The following is a 23955-nucleotide window of genomic DNA, read 5'->3' as shown; positions in this document are numbered from 1 at the left end:
ACAACAGAAGAAGGTTTTTGTGTAACTTGTAATGGCTGGCAGCACTATGGAAGGTGCGGTAGCGCTACATTTTTAGTGTTATTTACGCACCGGATTTAGTGCACAACTTGTAATTTAGGTGTTTACTAGGTGTAGTGTAACTAGCCACACTGTATATAAGTAACATTACTATATGTAGTATAACTAACCACACTGTATATAAATAACATTACTAGGTGTAGTGTAACTAACCACACTGTATATAAGTAACATTATTATATGTAGTATTACTAACTAACCACACTGTATATAAGTAACATTACTATATGTGGTATTACTAACTAACCACCCTGTATATAAGTAACATTACTATATGTAGTATTACTAACTAACCACACTGTATATAAGTAACATTACTATATGTAGTATTACTAACTAACCACACTGTATATAAGTAACATTACTATATGTAGTATTACTAACTAACCACACTGTATATAAGTAACATTACTATATGTAGTATTACTAACTAACCACACTGTATATAAGTAACATTACTATATTTAGTATTACTAACTAACCACACTGTATATAAGTAACATAACTCTATGTAGTATTACTAACTAACCACACTGTATATAAGTAACATTACTCTATGTAGTATTACTAACTAACCACACTGTATATAAGTAACATTACTTTATGTAGTATTACTAACTAACCACACTGTATATAAGAAACATTACTATATGTAGTATTACTAACTAACCATACTGTATATAAGTAACATTACTATATGTAGTATTACTAACTAACCACACTGTATATAAGTAACATTACTTTATGTAGTATTACTAACTAACCACAGTGTATATAAGTAACATTACTATATGTAGTATTACAAACTAACCACACTGTATATAAGTAACATTACTATATGTAGTGTAACTAACCACACTGTATATAAGTAGCATTACTATATGTAGTATTACTAACTAACCACACTGTATATAAGTTACATTACTATATGTAGTATTACTAACTAACCACAATGTATATAAGTAACATTACTATATGTAGTGTAACTAACCACACTGTATATAAGTAGCATTACTATATGTAGTATTACTAACTAACCACAGTGTATATAAGTAACATTACTATATGTAGTATTACTAACTAACCACACTGTATATAAGTAGCATTACTATATGTAGTATTACTAACTAACCACAGTGTATATAAGTAACATTACTATATGTAGTATTACTAACTAACCACAGTGTATATAAGTAACATTACTAAATGTAGTATAACTACCCACACTGTATATAAGTAGCATGACTATATGTAGTATTACTAACTAACCACACTGTATATAAGTAACATTACTATATCTAGTATTACTAACTAACCACACTGTATATAAGTAACATTACTAGGTGTAGTGTACCTAACCACACTGTATATAACTTACATTACTATATGTAGTATTACCAACTAAACACACTGTATATAAGCAACATTACTATATGTAGTATAACTAACCACACTGTATATAAGTAACATTACTATATGTAGTGTAACTAACCACACTGTATATAAGTAGCATTACTATATGTAGTATTACTAACTAACCACAGTGTATATATGTAACAGTATTACTAACTAACCACACTGTATATAAGTAACATTACTATATGTAGTATAACTAACCACACTGTATATAAGTAGCATTACTATATGTAGTATTACTAACTAACCACACTGTATATAAGTAACATTACTATATCTAGTATTACTAACCACACTGTATATAAGTAACATTACTATATGTAGTATAACTAACCACACTGTATATAAGTAGCATTACTATATGTAGTATAACTAATAACACTGTATATAAGTAACATTACTATATGTAGTATTACTAACTAACCACACTGTATATAAGTAACATTACTAGGTGTAGTTTACCTAACCACACTCTATATAAGTTACATTACTATATGTAGTATTACTAACTAACCACACTGTATATAAGTAACATTACTAGGTGTAGTTTACCTAACCACACTGTATATAAGTTACATTACTATATGTAGTATTGCTAACTATAAGTAACATTACTATATGTTGTATAACTAACCACACTGCATATAAGTAGCATTACTATATTTAGTATTACTAACTAACCATACTGTATATAAGTAACATTACTATATGTAGTATTACTAACTAACCACACTGTATATAAGTAACATTACTAGGTGTAGTTTACCTAACCACACTGTATATAAGTTACATTACTATATGTAGTATTACTAACTAACCACACTGTATATAAGTAACATTACTATATGTAGTATTACTAACTAACCACACTATATATAAGTAACATTACTATATGTAGTATTACTAACTATAAGTAACATTACTATATCTAGTATTACTAACTATAAGTAACATTACTATATGTAGTATAACTAACCACACTGCATATAAGTAGCATTACTATATGTAGTATTACTAACTAACCATACTGTATATAAGTAACATTACTATATGTAGTATTACTAACCACACTGTATATAAGTAACATTACTATATGTAGTATTACTAACTAACCACACTGTATATAAGTAACATTACTATATGTAGTATTACTAACCACACTGTATATAAGTAGCATTACTATATGTAGTATTACTAACTAACCGCACTGTATATAAGTAACATTACTATATGTAGTATTTCTAACTAACCACACTGTATATAAGTAACATTACTAGGTGTAGTGTACCTCACCACACTGTATATAAGTTACATTACTATATGTAGTATAACTAACCACACTGTATATAAGTAGCATTACTATATGTAGTATAACTAACCACACTGTATATAAGTAACATTACTAGGTGTAGTGTACCTAACCACACTGTATATAAGTCATATTACTATATGTAGTATTACTAACTAACCACACTGTATATAAGTAACATTACTATATGTAGTATAACTTACCACACTGTATATGAGTAACATTACTATATGTAGTATTACTAACTAACCACACTGTATATAAGTAGGATTATTATATGTAGTATTACTAACTAACCACACTGTATATAAGTAACATTACTATATGTAGGATTACTAACTAACCACACTGTATATAAGTAACATTACTAGGTGTAGTGTAAATAGCCACACTGTATATAATTACCATTACTATATGTAGTATTACTAACTAACCACACTGTATATAATACCATTACTATATGTAGTATTACTAATTAACCACATTGTATATAAGTAGCATTACTATATGTAGTATTACTAACTAACCATACTGTATATAAGTAACCTTACTAGGTCTTGTGTAAATAACAACACTGTATATAAGTAACATTACTAGGTGCAGTGTACCTAACCACACTGTATATAAGTAGCATTACTATATGTAGTATAACTAACTAACCACACTGTTTATAAGTAAGAGTACTAACCACACTGTATATAAGTAACATTAGTATATGTATTATTACTAACTAACCACACTGTATATAAGTAACATTACTAGGTCTTGTGTAAATAACCACAGTGTATATAAGTAACATTACTAGGTGTAGTATTACTAACCACACTGTATATAAGTAACATTACTATACGTAGTGTAACTAACCACACTGTATATAAGTACCATTACTAGGTCTTGTGTAAATAACCACACTTTATATAAGTAACATTGCTATATGTAGTATTACTAACTAACCACACTGTTTATAAGTAAGATTACTATATGTAGTATTACTAACTAACCACACTGTATATAAGTAACATTAGTATATGTATTATTACTAACTAACCACACTGTATATAAGTAACATTACTATATGTAATATTACTAACTAACCACACTGTATATAAGTAACATTACTAGGTCTTGTGTAAATAACCACACTGTATATAAGTAACATTACTAGGTGTAGTATTACTAACCACACTGTAAACAAGTAACATTACTATGTGTAGTGTAACTAACCACACTGTATATAAGTAACATTACTAGGTGTAGTATTACTAAATAACCACACTGTATATAAGTAACATTACTATATATAGTGTAACTAACGACACTATATAAGTAACATTACTATATGCAGTGTAACTAACCACACTGTATATAAGTAACATTACTAGGTCTTGTGTAAATAACCACACTGTATATAAGTAACATTACTAGGTCTTGTGTAAATAACCACACTGTATATAAGTAACATTACTATAGGTAGTGTTACTAACTAACCACACTGTATATAAGTAACATTACTATATGTAGTATTACTAACTAACCACACTGTATATAAGTAATATTACTAGGTCTTGTGTAAATAACCACACTATATATAAGTGACATTACTAGGTCTTGTGTAAATAACCACACTATATATAAGTAACATTACTAGGTCTTGTGTAAATAACCACACTGTATATAAGTAACATTACTAGGTATTGTGTAAATAACCACACTGTATATAAGCAACATTACTAGTTCTTGTGTAAATAACCACACTGTATATAAGTAACATTACTAGGTCTTGTGTAAATAACCACACTGTATATAAGTAACATTACTATATGTAGTGTTACTAACTAACCACACTGTATATAAGTAATATTACTAGGTCTTGTGTAAATAACCACACTGTATATAAGTAACATTACTAGGTCTTGTGTAAATAACCACACTGTATATAAGTATTATTACTAGGTCTTGTGTAAATACCCACACTGTATATAAGTAACATTACTAGGTCTTGTGTAAATAACCACACTGTATATAAGTAACATTACTATATGTAGTGTTACTAACTAACCACACTGTATATAAGTAATATTACTAGGTCTTGTGTAAATAACCACACTGTGTATAAGTAACATTACTAGGTCTTGTGTAAATAACCACACTGTATATAAGTAACATTACTAGGTCTTGTGTAAATAACCACACTGTATATAAGTAACATTACTAGGTCTTGTGTAAATAACCACACTGTATATAAGTGACATTACTAGGTCTTGTGTAAATAACCACACTGTATATAAGTGACATTACTAGGTCTTGTGTAAATAACCACACTGTATATAAGTGACATTACTAGGTCTTGTGTAAATAACCACACTGTATATAAGTGACATTACTAGGTCTTGTGTAAATAACCACACTGTATATAAGTGACATTACTAGGTCTTGTGTAAATAACCACACTGTATATAAGTGACATTACTAGGTCTTGTGTAAATAACCACACTGTATATAAGTGACATTACTAGGTCTTGTGTAAATAACCACACTGTATATAAGTGACATTACTAGGTCTTGTGTAAATAACCACACTGTATATAAGTGACATTACTAGGTCTTGTGTAAATAACCACACTGTATATAAGTGACATTACTAGGTCTTGTGTAAATAACCGCACTGTATATAAGTGACATTACTAGGTCTTGTGTAAATAACCACACTGTATATAAGTGACATTACTAGGTCTTGTGTAAATAACCACACTGTATATAAGTGACATTACTAGGTCTTGTGTAAATAACCACACTGTATATAAGTGACATTACTAGGTCTTGTGTAAATAACCACACTGTATATAAGTGACATTACTAGGTCTTGTGTAAATAAGCACACTGTATATAAGTGACATTACTAGGTCTTGTGTAAATAACCACACTGTATATAAGTGACATTACTAGGTCTTGTGTAAATAACAACACTGTATATAAGTGACATTACTAGGTCTTGTGTAAATAACCACACTGTATATAAGTGACATTACTAGGTCTTGTGTAAATAACCAAACTGTATATAACTGACATTACTAGGTCTTGTGTAAATAACCACACTGTATATAAGTGGCATTACTAGGTCTTGTGTAAATAACCACACTGTATATAAGTGACATTACTAGGTCTTGTGTAAATAACCACACTGTATATAAGTAACATTACTAGGTCTTGTGTAAATAACCACACTGTATATAAGTAACATTACTAGGTCTTGTGTAAATAACCACACTGCATATAAGTGACATTACTAGGTCCTGTGTAAATAACCACACTGTATATAAGTAACATTACTAGGTCTTGTGTAAATAAGCACACTGTATATAAGTAATATTACTAGGTCTTGTGTAAATAACCACACTGTATATAAGTAACATTACTAGGTCTTGTGTAAATAACCACACTGTATATAAGTGACATTACTAGGTCCTGTGTAAATAACCACACTGTATATAAGTGACATTACTAGGTCTTGTGTAAATAACCACACTGTATATAAGTAACATTACTAGGCCCTGTGTAAATAACCACACTGTATATAAGTAACATTACTAGGTCTTGTGTAAATAAGCACACTGTATATAAGTAATATTACTAGGTCTTGTGTAAATAACCACACTGTATATAAGTAACATTACTAGGTCTTGTGTAAATAACCACACTGTATATAAGTGACATTACTAGGTCCTGTGTAAATAACCACACTGTATATAAGTGACATTACTAGGTCTTGTGTAAATAACCACACTGTATATAAGTGACATTACTAGGTCTTGTGTAAATAACCACACTGTATATAAGTGACATTACTAGGTCTTGTGTAAATAACCGCACTGTATATAAGTGACATTACTAGGTCTTGTGTAAATAACCGCACTGTATATAAGTGACATTACTAGGTCTTGTGTAAATAACCGCACTGTATATAAGTGACATTACTAGGTCTTGTGTAAATAACCGCACTGTATATAAGTGACATTACTAGGTCCTGTGTAAATAACCACACTGTATATAAGTGACATTACTAGGTCTTGTGTAAATAACCACACTGTATATAAGTGACATTACTAGGTCTTGTGTAAATAACCACACTGTATATAAGTGACATTACTAGGTCTTGTGTAAATAACCACACTGTATATAAGTGACATTACTAGGTCCTGTGTAAATAACCACACTGTATATAAGTGACATTACTAGGTCTTGTGTAAATAACCACACTGTATATAAGTGACATTACTAGGTCTTGTGTAAATAACCACACTGTATATAAGTGACATTACTAGGTCTTGTGTAAATAACCACACTGTATATAAGTGACATTACTAGGTCTTGTGTAAATAACCGCACTGTATATAAGTGACATTACTAGGTCTTGTGTAAATAACCGCACTGTATATAAGTGACATTACTAGGTCTTGTGTAAATAACCGCACTGTATATAAGTGACATTACTAGGTCTTGTGTAAATAACCGCACTGTATATAAGTGACATTACTAGGTCCTGTGTAAATAACCACACTGTATATAAGTGACATTACTAGGTCCTGTGTAAATAACCACACTGTATATAAGTGACATTACTAGGTCTTGTGTAAATAACCGCATTTAGTATGACATTGGTACATTCTCCAGTAGAGGGATCTGTTTTATTCTCTCATAGTGTAATACAGGTACAAAGATTTAGGCCTTTTTGGTGGATTTGTTGGATTTGCAGATTCTCTTTACCTTGCTGTTGCGCTGAGCTTTTCCCAGTAAATAAAACTAATGAATGCAGTAGCACAACCAGGGCTGTAAACCCTCTCATCTTCTGATCCTGAAAGACAAGAAAACGTTGGTCAGTAGCTTTCTATGTAGGACAAGGAATCACAGCATAACGCTGGGATAGACTGAAATTACCAAGTATAACAGATGATGACAGATGTGAAGCATTATTCTGACCTATTCTGAACATCTAGATTTCCAGCATAAAGAAGAACGGACATGAATTAACATTTATATGGAATGGATCAAAGGTGATGGTCTGTGATAAGGTCAGTGATGTGAGACATAAGGTCAGTGATGTGAGACATAATGTCAGTGATGTGAGACATAAGGTCAGTGACGTGAGACATAAGGTCAGTGACGTGAGACATAAGGTCAGTGACATAAGACACAAGGTCAGTAATGTGAGACACAAGGTCAGTAATGTGAGACACAAGGTCAGTAATGTGAGATACAAGGTCAGTAATGTGAGACACAAGGTCAGTAATGTGAGATACAAGGTTAGTAACGTGAGACATAAGGTCAGTAATGTGAGACATAAGGTCAGTAATGTGAGACATAAGGTCAGTAATGTGAGACACAAGGTCAGTAATGTGAGATACAAGGTTAGTAACGTGAGACATAAGGTCAGTAATGTGAGACATAAGGTCAGTAACATGAGACATAAGGTCAGTAACGTGAGACATAAGGTCAGTAACGTGAGACATAAGGTCAGTAATGTGAGACATAAGATCAGTAATGTGAGACATAAGGTCAGTAATGTGAGACATAAGGTCAGTAACGTGAGACATAAGGTCAGTAACGTGAGACATAAGGTCAGTAACGTGAGACATTAGGTCAGTAACGTGAGACATAAGGTCAGTAACGTGAGACATTAGGTCAGTGATGTGAGACACAGCTGAAGGAGAAAAATCCTTTTTGGCTCATGATATCTTTTTTTTAGCGAATCTCATACATGGACATTGCAGTACAAGTTATTCATGTATGCAGCCTTTTTGTTTTACTTGAAGAACTGTACTGCTTATCTGCCTACAGTGTGCATTAAAGTGCACAGACAGATTCACATTGGTGCATATACTTTATTCACACAGAAGCATGGGAATGGTGATTATCCACTAATCAGAGGCGTAGACTGTTAGATCAGAACCTAGTGTACTTCCCAGCCAATGTCAGAGTTAAACAAACAAGCAATTGTAACAGCAAATATATTATAAACTTGCTTATGAAATTATATAGATTCCAAGACTAGTTTGATCTGGAGAATCCCTTTAACTCTGTAAGGGTGCCGTGTATCATGTTATATTATTTGTATACATATCTGTCTTAGCTTCCAGTATTTTTACTTTATGTAAATAAAACTTTTTACATACACTGTGCACATAAAACCTGTTTACATAAAACTGTACTATTTGAAAAGAGGAAATCTTGTATATTGAATGTCCACAAATGAATAGATCTTCTTGTTCTTTCAACTTCAAAAGAAAAAGAGAGAAATCTCCATAGTGCAGCTGTAAATTCACTCTGTTATATAGCAAATTGAACCAGTACTCACATGGAATAGCGCTACGTTAGCTCTAAATATTGCGCTCAGTTAAAGGGACATAAAACAAGTTGGGATAGAGACAAAATATAATAATATGTACTTTAATTACTTTACCTGCAAATTTATACTGCAGTGCCTCGCTATTAACCCTTTCTTTTTAGTTTCTGAATTGTAAAGCTCTCACCCCCCCCCCCCACACACACATTTCCTTCTATGGCTGTATCTATGTATATTGTTGCTTTGGTAGAATGCAAAAATGCTTATTTTTGAAAATTATTTTAAAATACTTGCCAGCAATTTAAAAAAAAAAAAAATGTATGCAGACTATTTTTAATTAATTAGCCATTTTAGGATATGCACAGATCTCAACCTGTTTTATGTCCCTTTAAAGATGAAAACTCAGGTAAAAGTGATTCCCACTTTAGTGCCACAATGTTTAAAACAATGTTAAAAACAACATACAATCATTCTGGGGTCTGGTTACTCTTTAGAGACACATACTGTGTAACATTTTTAGGTTTAAGCGTACAAATCATTCTTATAACAAAACAATGTAGCAGCTTGGTTTTCAATAGTGTCTATTTAAAAAAAGAGTCCACCCCTCCTAGTGACGTAATTGCGTGTGATGTCCGACATACGTTTCACCTATCGGCTTTGTCAAGGATCCTGTTTTTAACATTTATATTGTTTTTAACATTGTTTTAAACATTGGGGCAATAAAGTGGGAATTTTTGTAACTGAGTTTTCATCTTTAGCTGAGTGCAATACCTAGAGCTAACGTAGCGCTATTCCATGTGAGTACTGGTTCGATTTAACAGAGTGAATTTACAACTGTACTGTGGAGATCTCTCTTTTTCTTTTGAGGTTGAAAGAGCAAGAAGATCCATTCATTTGTGGACATTCAATATAGAGGATTTCCTCTTTTCAAATACTACAGTTTTATGTAAACAGGTTTTATGTGCACAGTGTATTATTGTAAAAAAAAACAACATTATTTACCTTTATTCACTTATTTTTAATTAGTACACATTGGTGTTCCAAACACATTTTTTCACATTTTTACTTTATGTGACTGAATCACAGTTATGCAGAAGCAAAGTGCCAAATGTTAGAATCAGCTGCATTGGGCAAATAAATCTGGTCCCTGTACCCAGTGCAGAGAAAACAAGCAGTGCAGGCAGCTATATACAGATAATGAACATAATACAAAGGGATAAAAAAGCAGTATACAAATTGTTACAACATATACAAACCAGACAGTTAAATTATTATCTTGCTGCCAAAACCTTTGCATTGCTTAAGTGTGTCCCAGGTTTACTTGGCAGAGAAGGGACATCCCCATAACCATGAAACTAGTACAAGATCACAGTACGTAATGTTGCTAATTAGGAGCTGAAATTATGAACATTTTTCAACAGATGAGGCAATAGCCAGCCCATTTATTCACCAACTTTATGAAACCAATTATGGAATGAATTCAAAACCTCAAGAGGTTTTTAACATCCCCATAAGTGTTTCACATAAACTCAATTATAAAAAAGAAACTGAAGATCCATTTTCTACAACTGACCCACTTTAAACCTAATAAGGAACTTAAAGGGACACTAAAGTGTAAACACAGGTGTGCAGTAACATGTACACTGTAAGACTCACTAAGTACCTGTACAGCTAATGTATAAACTGCAGCATAAAGCTTATGTAATACAGTACAGTAACAAGTACACTGTCAGAGTCACTAAGTATCTGTACAGCTAATGTATAAACTGCAGCATAAAGCTTATGTAATACAGTACAGTAACATGTACACTGTCAGACTCACTAAGTATCTGTACAGCTAATGTATAAACTGCAGCATAAAGCTTATGTAATACAGTACAGTAACAAGTACACTGTCAGACTCACTAAGTATCTGTACAGCTAATGTATAAACTGCAGCATAAAGGTTATGTAATACAGTACAGTAACGTGTACACTGTCAGTCACTAAGTATCTGTACAGCTAATGTATAAACTGCAGCATAAAGCTTATGTAATACAGTACAGTAACAAGTACACTGTCAGACTCACTAAGTATCTGTACAGCTAATGTATAAACTGCAGCATAAAGCTTATGTAACATAGTACAATAACAAGTACACTGTCAGACTCACTAAGTATCTGTACAGCTAATGTATAAACTGCAGCATAAAGCTTATGTAATACAGTACAGTAACAAGTACACTGTCAGGGGCACTAAGTATCTGTACAGCTAATGTATAAACTGCAGCATAAAGCTTATGTAATACAGTACAGTAACAAGTACACTGTCAGACTCACTAAGTATCTGTACAGCTAATGTATAAACTGCAGCATAAAGCTTATGTAATACAGTACAGTATCAAGTACTCTGTCAGACTCACTAAGTATCTGTACAGCTAATGTATAAACTGCAGCAATACAGCTTATGTAATACAGTACAGTAACATGTACACTGTCAGACTCACTAAGTATCTGTACAGCTAATGTATAAACTGCAGCATAAAGCTTATGTAATACAGTACAGTAACAAGTACACTGTCAGACTCACTAAGTATCTGTACAGCTAATGTATAAACTGCAGCAATAAAGCTTATGTAATACAGTACAGTAACAAGTACACTGTCAGAGTCACTAAGTATCTGTACAGCTAATGTATAAACTGCAGCATAAAGCTTATGTAATACAGTACAGTAACAAGTACACTGTTAGACTCACTAAGTATCTGTACAGCTAATGTATAAACTGCAGCATAAAGCTTATGTAATACAGTACAGTAACAAGTACACTGTCAGACTCACTAAGTATCTGTACAGCTAATGTATAAACTGCAGCATAAAGCTTATGTAATACAGTACAGTAACAAGTACACTGTCAGACTCACTAAGTATCTGTACAGCTAATGTATAAACTGCAGCATAAAGCTTATGTAATACAGTACAGTAACAAGTACACTGTCAGACTCACTAAGTATCTGTACAGCTAATGTATAAACTGCAGCAATAAAGCTTATGTAATACAGTACAGTAACAAGTACACTGTCAGAGTCACTAAGTATCTGTACAGCTAATGTATAAACAGCAGCATAAAGCTTATGTAATACAGTACAGTAACAAGTACACTGTCAGACTCACTAAGTATCTGTACAGCTAATGTATAAACTGCAGCATAAAGCTTATGTAATACAGTACAGTAACAAGTACACTGTCAGACTCACTAAGTATCTGTACAGCTAATGTATAAACTGCAGCATAAAGCTTATGTAATACAGTACAGTAACGTGTACACTGTCAGACTCACTAAGTATCTGTACAGCTAATGTATAGACTGCAGCATAAAGCTTATGTCATACCTGTCAGACTCACTAAGTATCTGTACAGCTAATGTATAAACTGCAGCATAAAGCTTATGTCATACAGTAAAGTAACAAGTACACTGGCAGACTCACTAAGTATCTGTACAGCTAATGTATAAACTGCAGCATAAAGCTTATGTAATACAGTACAGTAACAAGTACACTGTCAGAGTCACTTAGTATATGTACAGCTAATGTATAAACTGCAGCATAAAGCTTATGTAATACAGTACAGTAACAAGTACACTGTCAGACTCACTTAGTATCTGTACAGCTAATGTATAAACTGCAGCATAAAGCTTATGTCATACAGTACAGTAACAAGTACACTGTCAGACTCACTAAGTATCTGTACAGCTAATGTATAAACTGAAGCATAAAGCTTATGTAATACAGTACAGTAACAAGTACACTGGCAGACTCACTAAGTATCTGTAAAGCTAATGTATAAACTGCTGCATAAAGCTTATGAAATTCAGTACAGTAACAAGTACACTGTCAGAGTCACGAAGTATCTGTACAGCTAATTTATAAACTGCAGCATAAAGCTTATGTAATACAGTACAGTAACAAGTAAACTGTCAGACTCACTAAGTATCTGTACAGCTAATGTATAGACTGCAGCATAAAGCTTATGTAATACAGTACAGTAACAATAAATACATCTTAAAACAATTAAAATATTAAATGCTCTATTCAAATGTATCTAAATTTTGGCAGCTAATATTTAGTTACTAAAACTATGGCATACAGATATAGAGGTAGCACAAACATAACTAGCAGAGTGTATTACAGCTGCAGGGGCTTGGTCTGACCTCTATAAATATACATACATGTAAACAATAACCATAATGTCCTGTAGTGCTGTGTATATACAGCCAACAATCAGCAGCTAGAACCTAGGTTCTTTGTTGCTCCTGAGCTTACCTATATAAACCTTTCAGCAAAGGATAACAAGAGAATGAAACAAATTACATAATAGAAGTAAATTGGAAAGTTGTTTAAAATTGTATTCTCTATCTGAATCATGAAAGAAAAATTTTGGGTTTCATGTCCCTTTAATTTAAGCTATATTGAAAAGAAAAACATTTATAACATACTGAGATGCAATTTATATGAGATTAAAGATAAAACTGAAGGTCTAAACTGAACAAAATAGATATTTTCTGAGGTGTTCATAGCACCATATAGGTGTAATATCTGGGTCTAGGATGCAATGATTTCTGCAGTAGGGATATGGTTGGAGAAAGACAGCTATAGGAATGATTCCCAAAAATTCCACTGATTTATTCATATGGAGTGTACCACTTCACCCCTCTCCCGGTCCCGGCTGCAGATTGCTAGATAGGGGACGGATCATCCTGTAAGCCTTTTTATACTTTTTTTTTAAATACAACGGGCAACAAGCAGACATTTTAAAGTAGCATTGACAATAAAAATAAAATCTCTCCCCACGCCAAGACAGTATATCTAATTTTGTTATTCTGTGTGATCATTTAAACAGCGGCATATCACGTAAATAAGACCGACAACATTGACATGATACAATGAAACGTTCAAGAACCTAAGCGCGCAAATAGATATTAGTTAGTACATAAAACAACAAGAGTCTTTGGGTGTAGCAAAGTTTGGATAAAGAAGGCTCTAGCATTAATGGGCTTTATATTCATCACTATTAAAACAGTAAAACATTTAACTCTGAAATAACAGCAATACACAAGCAGTATGTGTCTCAATAGGAGCCTGCAGGTTATACTCAATACTGATAACATAGCTTAACGAGCAAATGTGTGTATTTAAAAATATGATAGAACTCTATAACTATTTACTCGTTCACAGGGTTGCCTCTGTGATTATCCCCCAACAGTCTCACATTTTTTCCTGCTTCTACGCCTACCAACTGTTCTCTTCGTAAGTTTTCATATGTGATCGTTGATGGGTCATATGGAGAGATCCGCGCGGATGACAAGCACGGAGTGCTGGCATTTTAATCCCTACCTCTGCATTAGTTGGTCCGCTATCTGGTTCGAGGGGGGCCATGTTATTATGATCTTCTCTGTTGTCTTCCGTATTGCGGCCTGCGATACAGTTCTTAAAGGTCCCAAGGAGTCTGCAATCATCAAGGATAAATCCGTAGTGAGCGGTAGCTAATATTATGGAGGTCTGCTGAGGTTTAAGTTGCGGCTCTGTGTTGTGCACCCCATTAGATGATGCCATCTGGATATGCACTGATCTGGGAGGCCCCTGTAGTTCAGGCAGGTGATCGGTCTTGGTGATGCCGGTATGGGGCTTTTCCGAGAAAGGAACAGTCGGGGGTTACTTGATCCCCTTCTCTACGTTTAGGTTTTGCAGGAGATAATTATATGGAGCTTTTTGTATTAGCTTTTGCATGAGGTAAGTGAACTTTGTAAAGAACTCCTCATGTTGCAGCTGACATTTCTCTTTTGCCATGTTGGTCACATTCTGTACGCTATTGATGTCCTACAGGCGATGTTCTGTTTTTCCCCACTACTGAAAATGTATTATGATAATTCAGCCTACTGTTCAGTTAAAGCTAGGTGGTGAAGAAAATTCAGTAAGTCAGGTTTATCCGACAGCACTGATAACCTGTTTCTTCCCGTGGGGGGGGGTGCCCAGCAGTGGCCTTGATATTCCGAACTGAGCCCCCAGAGTCATATAAACAGCTAGAAAGTTAAATATGGGGCCACAATAAGCAAGATTGTAGTGCCTTTGTGTAGAATGATTTTGATCTGGCTGTTGGAAAGTAATAATCAGAGGATTATTGCAGATTCTGCCGGAGTTTACAGGTAGTGCGTCCTTTCCAGAACGCTGCGCGGACACGCCCCAGCCTGGGAAAGTTTTACCTCTTTTTACAATACAATTCTTGTGGCCATCACTGGTACCCAGCAGGGGACAATGTCCATATAGAGGCTTAAAAGAGACTTGTTACTAAACATAAGCTTTGTCAGCATTAACTAAAGATGCATTTCTCATTCATAAACTCAGCCTGCATCCACTAATTGTATCACACTATACTCACTATAGGTGGGTAACATCTCACACAGCCCGAGGCTGGGAAAATCTAAGAGACGAGCCCTTGTACGAGGCACCGTTTGACAAATATATTGGCATTCCTGGAATTCCTACATTGCACCTCCTGGCATAAAATGCTCTGAGCATCCAACAAATCAATCAAAAGTCACTAAGTGTAAAGATATTGTAATTCCAAAAATGATGTGTGTGTACCATCCTGCTCAGGTATCAACATTACCTATATGCTCCTTTTCATGTGACCAGTCATAGCGACAGTATCATTACAGTAAATATGTTACAATATTAGGTTATAATATATAATAGATTACGAGTTTTGCGGTATGAGTGAAAAAGCAGCGTTGAGGCTCTTTTTCACTACCGCTGGTAATACGAGTCTTGCACGTTTAGGGGAACCGCACACTTTTTTGGCCGTAACGCAACATAACTACCACAGCTTTCAAAAAGTCCTTTTTCAATGGGATTTCCATAGCGCCGGTATTAAGAGTTTGCCTGGGAGAAAAAAAAGTGAGCGGTACAGCCTAAAACTACAAGATCCAAACCGTAAACTGAAAGTCAGTAGTAACAGCCGTAACATAAAACTCATAACTAAAGTGCTAAAAAGTACACTAACACCCATAAACTACCTATTAACCCCTAAACCGAGGCCCTTCCGCATCACAAACACTAAAATAAAATTATTAACCCCTAATCTGCCGCTCCGGACATCGCCGCCTCTAGAATAAACATATTAACCCCTAAACCACCGCCCTCCCGCATCGTAAACACTAGTTAAATATTATTAACCCCTAATCTGCTGTCCCTAACATCGCTGCAACCTACATTACTGTTATTAACCCCTAATCTGCTGCCCCCGCCACCTACATTATACTTATTAACCCCTAATCTTCCGCCCCTAACATCGCCGTCACCTACCTACATTTATTAACCACTAATCTTCCGCCCCGAACGTCACGGCAACTATACTAAAGATATTAACCCCTAAGTCTAACCCTAACCCTAACACCCACTAACTTTAATTTAATTAAAATAAATCTAAATAAAATCTACTATTAATAACTAAATAATTCCTATTTAAAACTAAATACTTACCTATAAAATAAACCCTAAGCTAGCTACAATATAACTAATAGTTACATTGTATCTGTCTTAGGTTTTATTTTTATTTCACAGGCAAGTTTGTATTTATTTTAACTAGGTAGAATAGTTACTAAATAGTTAACTATTTACTATCTACCTAGCTAAAATAAATACAAATTTACCTGTAAAATAAAACCTAACATGTCTTACACTAACACCTAACCTTACACTACAATTAAATCAATTACATAAATTAAATGCAATTAACAAAATTACAAAAAACAATGGTTTAAGCTTGCTTTCTATTGGCTGTTCCAATCAGCCAATATAATTCAAGCTCAATCCTATTGGCTGATTGGATCAATCCTATGAAGCTCAATCCTATTGGCTGAAGATGGACCTGCTCTGCGCCGGATGTATGAAGATAGAAGATGCCGTCTGGATGAAGACTTCTGCCCGGTTGGATGAAGACTTCTGCCGCTTCGTTGAGGACTTCTGTCGGCTTCGTTGAGGATGGATGTCGGGTCTTCAAAAACTGTAAGTGGATCTTTGGGGGTTAGTGTTAGGCTTTTTTAAGGGTTTATTGTGTGGGTTTTATTTTTAGATTAGGGTTTGGGCAATTGAAAAAGAGCTAAATGCCCTTTTAAGGACAATGGGGAGCTTAGGATTTTTAGTTAGGATTTTATTTGGGGAGTTGGTTGTGTGGGTGGTGGGTTTTACTGTTGGGGGGTTGTTTGTATTATTTTTTACAGGTAAAAGAGCTGATTTCTTTGGGGCAATGCCCCGTAAAAGGCCCTTTTAATGGCTATTGGCAGTTTAGTTTAGGCTGGGGTTTTTTTTATTTGGGGGGGGGGGGGCTTTTTTATTTTGATAGGGCTATTAGATTAGGTGTAATTAGTTTAAATATCTGATCATTTCTTTTTTTTTTTTTTTTGTGTAATTTAGTGTTTGTTGTTTTTTGTAATTTAGTTAATTGTATTTAATTTATGTAATTGATTTAATTGTAGTGTAAGGTTAGGTGTTAGTGTAAGACAGGTTAGGTTTTATTTTACAGGTAAATTTGTATTTATTTTTGCTAGGTAGTTAGTAAATAGTTAATAACTATTTAGTAACTATTCTACCTAGTTAAAATAAATACAAACTTGCCTGTGAACTAAAAATAAAACCTAAGATAGCTACAATGTAACTATATTAGTTATATTGTAGCTAGCGTAGGGTTTATTTTACAGGCAAGTATTTAGTTCTAAATAGGAATGATTTAGTTATTAATAGTAGGTATAATTTAGATTTATTTTAATTACATTAAAGTTAGTGGGGGTTAGGGTTAGACTTACGGTTAGGTTTAGGGGTTAATAAATTTAGTATAGTGGCAGCGACGTTGGGGTGGCAGATTAGGGGTTAATAAATGTAGGTAGGTTGCGGCGACATTGGGGGCGGGAGATTAGGGGTTAATAACATTATGTAGGTGTCAGCGATGTTGGGGCAGCAGATTAGGGGTTAATAAGTATAATGTAGGTGTCGGCGATGTTGGGGGCGGCAGATTAGGGGTTAATAAGTGTAAGATTAGGGGTGTTTAGACTCGGGTTCATGTTAGGGTGTTAGGTGTAAACATAACTTTTCGTTCCCCATAGGAATAGGCTACTGAAAGCAGGAGCTGTGGGCGGCGGATCGGCGTTATGTTTACCATAAAGCAAAGGTAAGTAGTTTAAAAAATAAGCGTCATTGTAAAGTTTAATAAATGAAAGTGCCGCTGTTTTTAAGATCACTTTTAGTTACCGGCACTTATTTATTAAACTTTACAATCACTTTAATACCCCTGAAGCTCTGAATTGTTACCTCTGAAAACAACACAAAATTGTTATCTGCAGTGATAATCTCCTGATGTTGTTATCCACAAATCAGATGTGCACAACATGTCCTGTATAGTGATTGGTCCCTTTAATAATGTGTAGTGATGCTAAAGGTGAGAAATGAACCTGCTATAGCAATATGTGTGTATGTCTCTTTAAATGCATATGAAACAATCTGTTTCATTGTTGTAATAAGAAAGCACTAAGCAGTGGGTTATACATAAAAGTATTCATTGCAATATGTATTCATCATTTCAAACTGATGTTACCTTTAATTTCTTTTTTTAAATATCATTTGTGTAGTGTCCATTACTCTACAGGAATACTTATCTAGCTTAAAGGGATAGTAAACCCCACAATTTTCTTTTATGATTCAGATAGAACATACAATTTTAAACAACTTTCCAATTTAATTCTATTATCACATTTTCTTAATTCTCTTGTTATCCATTGCTAAAGGGACAGCATTGCACTACTGACAGGAAGCTGAAAATATCTATTTAGCCAATCACAGAGACAAATGTGTGCAGGCACCAATTAGCAGCAGCTCCCACTAGTGTAGGATATGTGCATATTCATTTTTTAACAAGGGATACTAAGAGAACGAAGCACATTTGAAAATTGAAGTGAAATTAAAAGTGTTTTAAATTGACATGCTCTATCTGAATCATGCAAGTTTAATTTTGACTTTCCTTTCCCTTTAATGTCATGAAACTTCTAGAGTAAAATGAGCTGGTTTTATTTCCCTGAGGGCAGTGGCTACACTACAATTCTCACCTTGTTGGTTGCTGTTTTTTTTTACACAATCTGTTTCTTTTTATGTTTATCTATCTATCTATTGGGTTCTTGTAAAGCGCGGCTATTCACCCGTAAGGGTCTCAAGGCGCTGAGGGTTGCAGTTCAGTCGAAGAGCCAGGTCTTGAGGTCCTTTCTGAACTTAGTTAGGGCGGTAGCTTGTCTGAGGTGCAGCGGGAGGGTGTTTACTTCAATTTAACACATCTGTTTTTACCTAAGAAGCATTTCTTCATAACCCTTTAAGGGATTATCAGTTTACTGATGTTATAATTTAAATTAGTGTAAAATTGCTTATTATTACATGTTTTAACTTCAATTTATTGAGTCTGCATCTGGTGACAGAATGTTCCCAATACCATCCAATATGGCAGCGGAGATACCAGTGTTTTCTGCGTGTTTTGTGATACTCAGTAATAAGTAGAAAGGTAGAAAAGTGTAGATAAGTTAAAATGACCTTGTAAATGTGTAGTTAAAGGACTACGCATAATGAACAAGTGCATAATAAAAGACAATGATTTAACACCTACTCTGAATTTCAAATATTCAGTAGATTTTTTTCTGACAAATTTATTTTTTCTCCCTTTTTCCGCCCCCTGTATCATGTGACAGACATCAGCCAATCACAGACTAGTATATGTATATACCCTGTGAGCTTGTGCACATACTCAGTAAAATCTTGTTCCCCAGAAAGGGTGTATATAAAAAAAGAGACTGCAAAATATGATAAAGAAAGTAAATTGGAAAGTGTCTTAAAACTGCTGCTCTATCTGAATCATAAAAGTTTATTTTGACTTGAGTGTCCTTTTAAGTGCATTGCGATCAGTATAAACAGGACTGGCACATAAAGGCCTATTTTTCTGGTGCTGCTGGTAAACAATAAAAATGTCTGATCACATTACAATAAAATACAACTCATCTGCAGCTGTTAGCATGCTAATAATTATTAAACTATATTGTGATCATCCCCATAGTTCTCAAGACACATTCACACTCTCAAGCCTACCTCAGTATGCCCTCATGGTAAGTATTCAACAAAGAAGAACAAAGGAATAATATAAATGTAATAATATAAGTAAATGAAAAAGTGATATAAACCCCAAGCTTTCTTTCATGATTCAGACAGAGCAGCAAATTAAAGGGACACTGAACCTAAATTATTTCTTTCATGATTCAGATAGAACATACAATTTTAACAACATTCCAATTTACTTCTTTTATCTAATTTGCTTCATTCTTTAGACATCCTTTACTGAAGAAACATCAATGCACATGGGTGAGCCAATCAATGCATCTATGTGCATCCACCAATCAGCAGCTACTTAGCCTATCTAGATATGCTTTTCAGCAAAGGATAGCAAGATAATTAAGCAAAATAGTACATTAGAAAGTTGTTTAAAATTGCATGATCTTTCTAAATCATGAAAGAAAAAATTTGAGTTTCATGTCCCTTTAAACAACTTTCTAATTTACTTCTATTATCAAATTTTCTTTGTTCCCTTGGTATCTTTTGTTGAAAAGCAAGGATTTAAGCTCAGGAGCGTGCACGTGTGCAGCACTTTATAGCAGCACTTTTGCAAGAGCACTAGATACCATGGGAACAAAGCATATTGGAAAATAGAAGTAAATTGGAAACTTTTTTTAAATTGTGTGCTCTGTCTGAAAGTTTAATGCTGACAAAAATGGCAAACTAAATCAGCTCTTTGAAGTAAATACAATTGCTAAATCCAGTTGAGATCAAGGAGGGTTGACATGTGCTCTGCAGAGGTTGTGTCGGTTTATACAATAAAACACGGAACATGTGGGGAAAATGTTTTATGAAACAACATAGAATAACTTTACTTCAAAAGTATAATGTATATCTTCATCTAAAAACATTACAGAAGAAGAACGTAGAGCAGATCAGAACCATATGGTAATAAGGGGAGATTCTCAGATTTGGCAGTTATATCTATTTTTGGGCACTTCTCAGCTGGACAGCAGCATAACCTTTAATAAAGTTAATGTAGTAGGTAGCGCTAGTGCTTTTTTATTTTCATGGATACACAGAAATAAATTAACTGACAAGAACATTGCTAGATCACTACTAATAGCGTAAAAGTCTTTATATGAAGCTTTTCCTTGTAGAGTTACCATTTAAATCCCAAATTCAACTCAACAAAATGTTTATGTTGCATAAATTTGTTTGTTCATTTTTTTGTTAAAGGGGCCACTTGTTTGCTTTTTCAAGTGCAAAGACTACCGAAAAAAATGTATTTTTTTTTATAATTCTGATGCTGAATGCTCATGTCTAACACTGAAGTAACTATGGTAAAGTTCACCGTCACTAACAAAACTAGGCGTATGCTTCTGGAGGAAGTCAGCCGCCCGTGTTTTTTTACTCTTTTTGGAGCTGGATTTCTGCTTGTGAAAGTGAAACACACTAAGATCTGGATTTGCACCGAAAAGAACCAAACTCCGCCAGCAACTGCCTTCCTCCTCATTTGCAGGCATCAGAAACCACCAAACGCACAGGCCTACACGAAACCCTCATGATTATCCAACCATATATGAAATTAACACTAGAGTGGATCACAAATCCCATGAGCAGGAATCATCCAAAGCACATAGGAGACACACATTGTTCAGTGTCTCAGTAACCTCTGCTAGGTCTAGGTCTGACCACAGATACCAGTTCACTATAAGATTTACTGAGCACCAATAGCAGTTCACTATAAGATTTACTGACCACCAGTAGCCGTTCACTATAAGATTTACTGACCACCAGTAGCAGTTCACTATGCACTCTATACCAGTGCATACCTATACTTCATACAGCTCTATAGATGCATTCTTTACCAGTGTACTCTTATACTCTAGTCTATACAGCTCTATACTGCACTCTATACCAGTGTATACCTATACTTCATACAGCTCTATAGATGCATTCTTTACCAGTGTACTCTTATACTCTAGTCTATACAGCTCTATACTGCACTCTATACCAGTATATGCCTACAGTTCATACACTTCTATAGATGGATTCTTTTTCAGTGTACTCATACTCTATACAGCTCTATACTGCTCTCTATTCCAGTGTATACCTATAATTCAAACAGATTTATAGATGCATTCTTTACCAGTGTACTCTTATATTCTGTACAGCTCTATACTGCACTTTATACCAGTGTATACCTATAATTTATACAGCTCTTTACCGCACTCTATACCATTGTATACATATAGTTCATACAGCTCTATACTGCACTCTATACCAGTGTATACCTATAATTCATACAGGTCAATAGACGCATTCTTTACTAGTGTACTCTTATACTTTATACAGCTCTATACCAGTGTATACCTATAATTCATACAGCTCTATAGATGCATTCTTTACCAGTGTATTCTTAGGGGCCGAATTATCAAGCTCCGAATGAAGCTTGATGCCCCTGTTTCTGCGCGAGCCTTTAGGCTCGCCGGAAACAGCAGTTATAAAGCAGCGGTCTAAAGACTTCTGCTCCATAACTGGTCCACTGCCTCTGAGGCTGCGGACATCAATCCGCCCAATACTATATGATCGGCCTATTGACACCCCCTGGTAGCGGTTGATTGGCCGCATATCTGCAGGGGGTGGCATTGCACAAGCAGTTCACAAGAACTGCTTGTGCAATGATAAATGCCGACAGCGTATGCTGTCGGCATTTATCGATGTGTGGAGGACATGATACGCAACATTGTATCATGTCCGCTCGCACTATGATAAATTGTCCCCTTATACTCTATACAGCTCTATACCAGTGTATACTTATAATTCATACAACTCTATAGATGTATTCTTTACCAGTGTACTCTTATACTCTATACAGCTCTATACTGCACTCTGCACCAGTGTATACCTATAATTCATACAGGTCAATAGACGCATTCTTTACTAGTGTACTCTTATACTTTATACAGCTCTATACCAGTGTATACCTATAATTCATACAGCTCTATAGATGTATTATTTACCAGTGTACTCTTATACTTTATACAGCTCTATACCAGTGTATACCTATAATTCATACAGCTCTATAAACGCATTCTTTACTAGTGTACTCTTATACTTTATACAGCTCTATACCAGTGTATACCTATAATTCATACAGCTCTATAGATGTATTCTTTACCAGTGTACTCTTATACTTTATACAGCTCTATACCAGTGTATACCTATAATTCATACAGCTCTATAGATGCATTCTTTACTAGTGTACTCTTATACTTTATACAGCTCTATACCAGTGTATACCTATAATTCATACAGCTCTATAGATGCATTCTTTACTAGTGTACTCTTATACTTTATACAGCTCTATACCAGTGTATACCTATAATTCATACAGCTCTATAGATGTATTCTTTACCAGTGTACTCTTATACTTTATACAGCTCTATACCAGTGTATACCTATAATTCATACAGCTCTATAGATGTATTCTTTACCAGTGTACTCTTATACTTTATACAGCTCTATACCAGTGTATACCTATAATTCATACAGCTCTATAGATGTATTCTTTACCAGTGTATTCTTAGGGGCCGAATTATCAAGCTCCGAATGAAGCTTGATGCCCCTGTTTCTGCGCGAGCCTTTAGGCTCGCCGGAAACAGCAGTTATAAAGCAGCGGTCTAAAGACTTCTGC

The 23955-nt window shown here is 34.3% G+C and overlaps 1 protein-coding gene across 1 annotated transcript in view; it reads right to left on the bottom strand.

Annotated features, from left to right (window-relative positions):
• COL7A1 (collagen type VII alpha 1 chain) overlaps nucleotides 1-23955 on the bottom strand; it is a 398512-nt gene that overhangs the window by 352932 nt on the left and 21625 nt on the right. The window contains exon 2 of the mRNA XM_053689357.1: nucleotides 7568-7655. Coding sequence (XP_053545332.1) covers nucleotides 7568-7646 — 79 coding nt within the window. The 5' untranslated portion in view covers nucleotides 7647-7655. The remainder of the gene's footprint in view (nucleotides 1-7567; nucleotides 7656-23955) is intronic.

Source organism: Bombina bombina, chromosome 7 (assembly GCF_027579735.1).
Source record: "Bombina bombina isolate aBomBom1 chromosome 7, aBomBom1.pri, whole genome shotgun sequence".
Taxonomy (NCBI): Eukaryota; Metazoa; Chordata; class Amphibia; order Anura; family Bombinatoridae; genus Bombina; species Bombina bombina.
The sequence above is the reverse complement of the archived record's forward strand: the minus strand, read 5'-3'. Positions and strand labels throughout refer to the sequence as shown.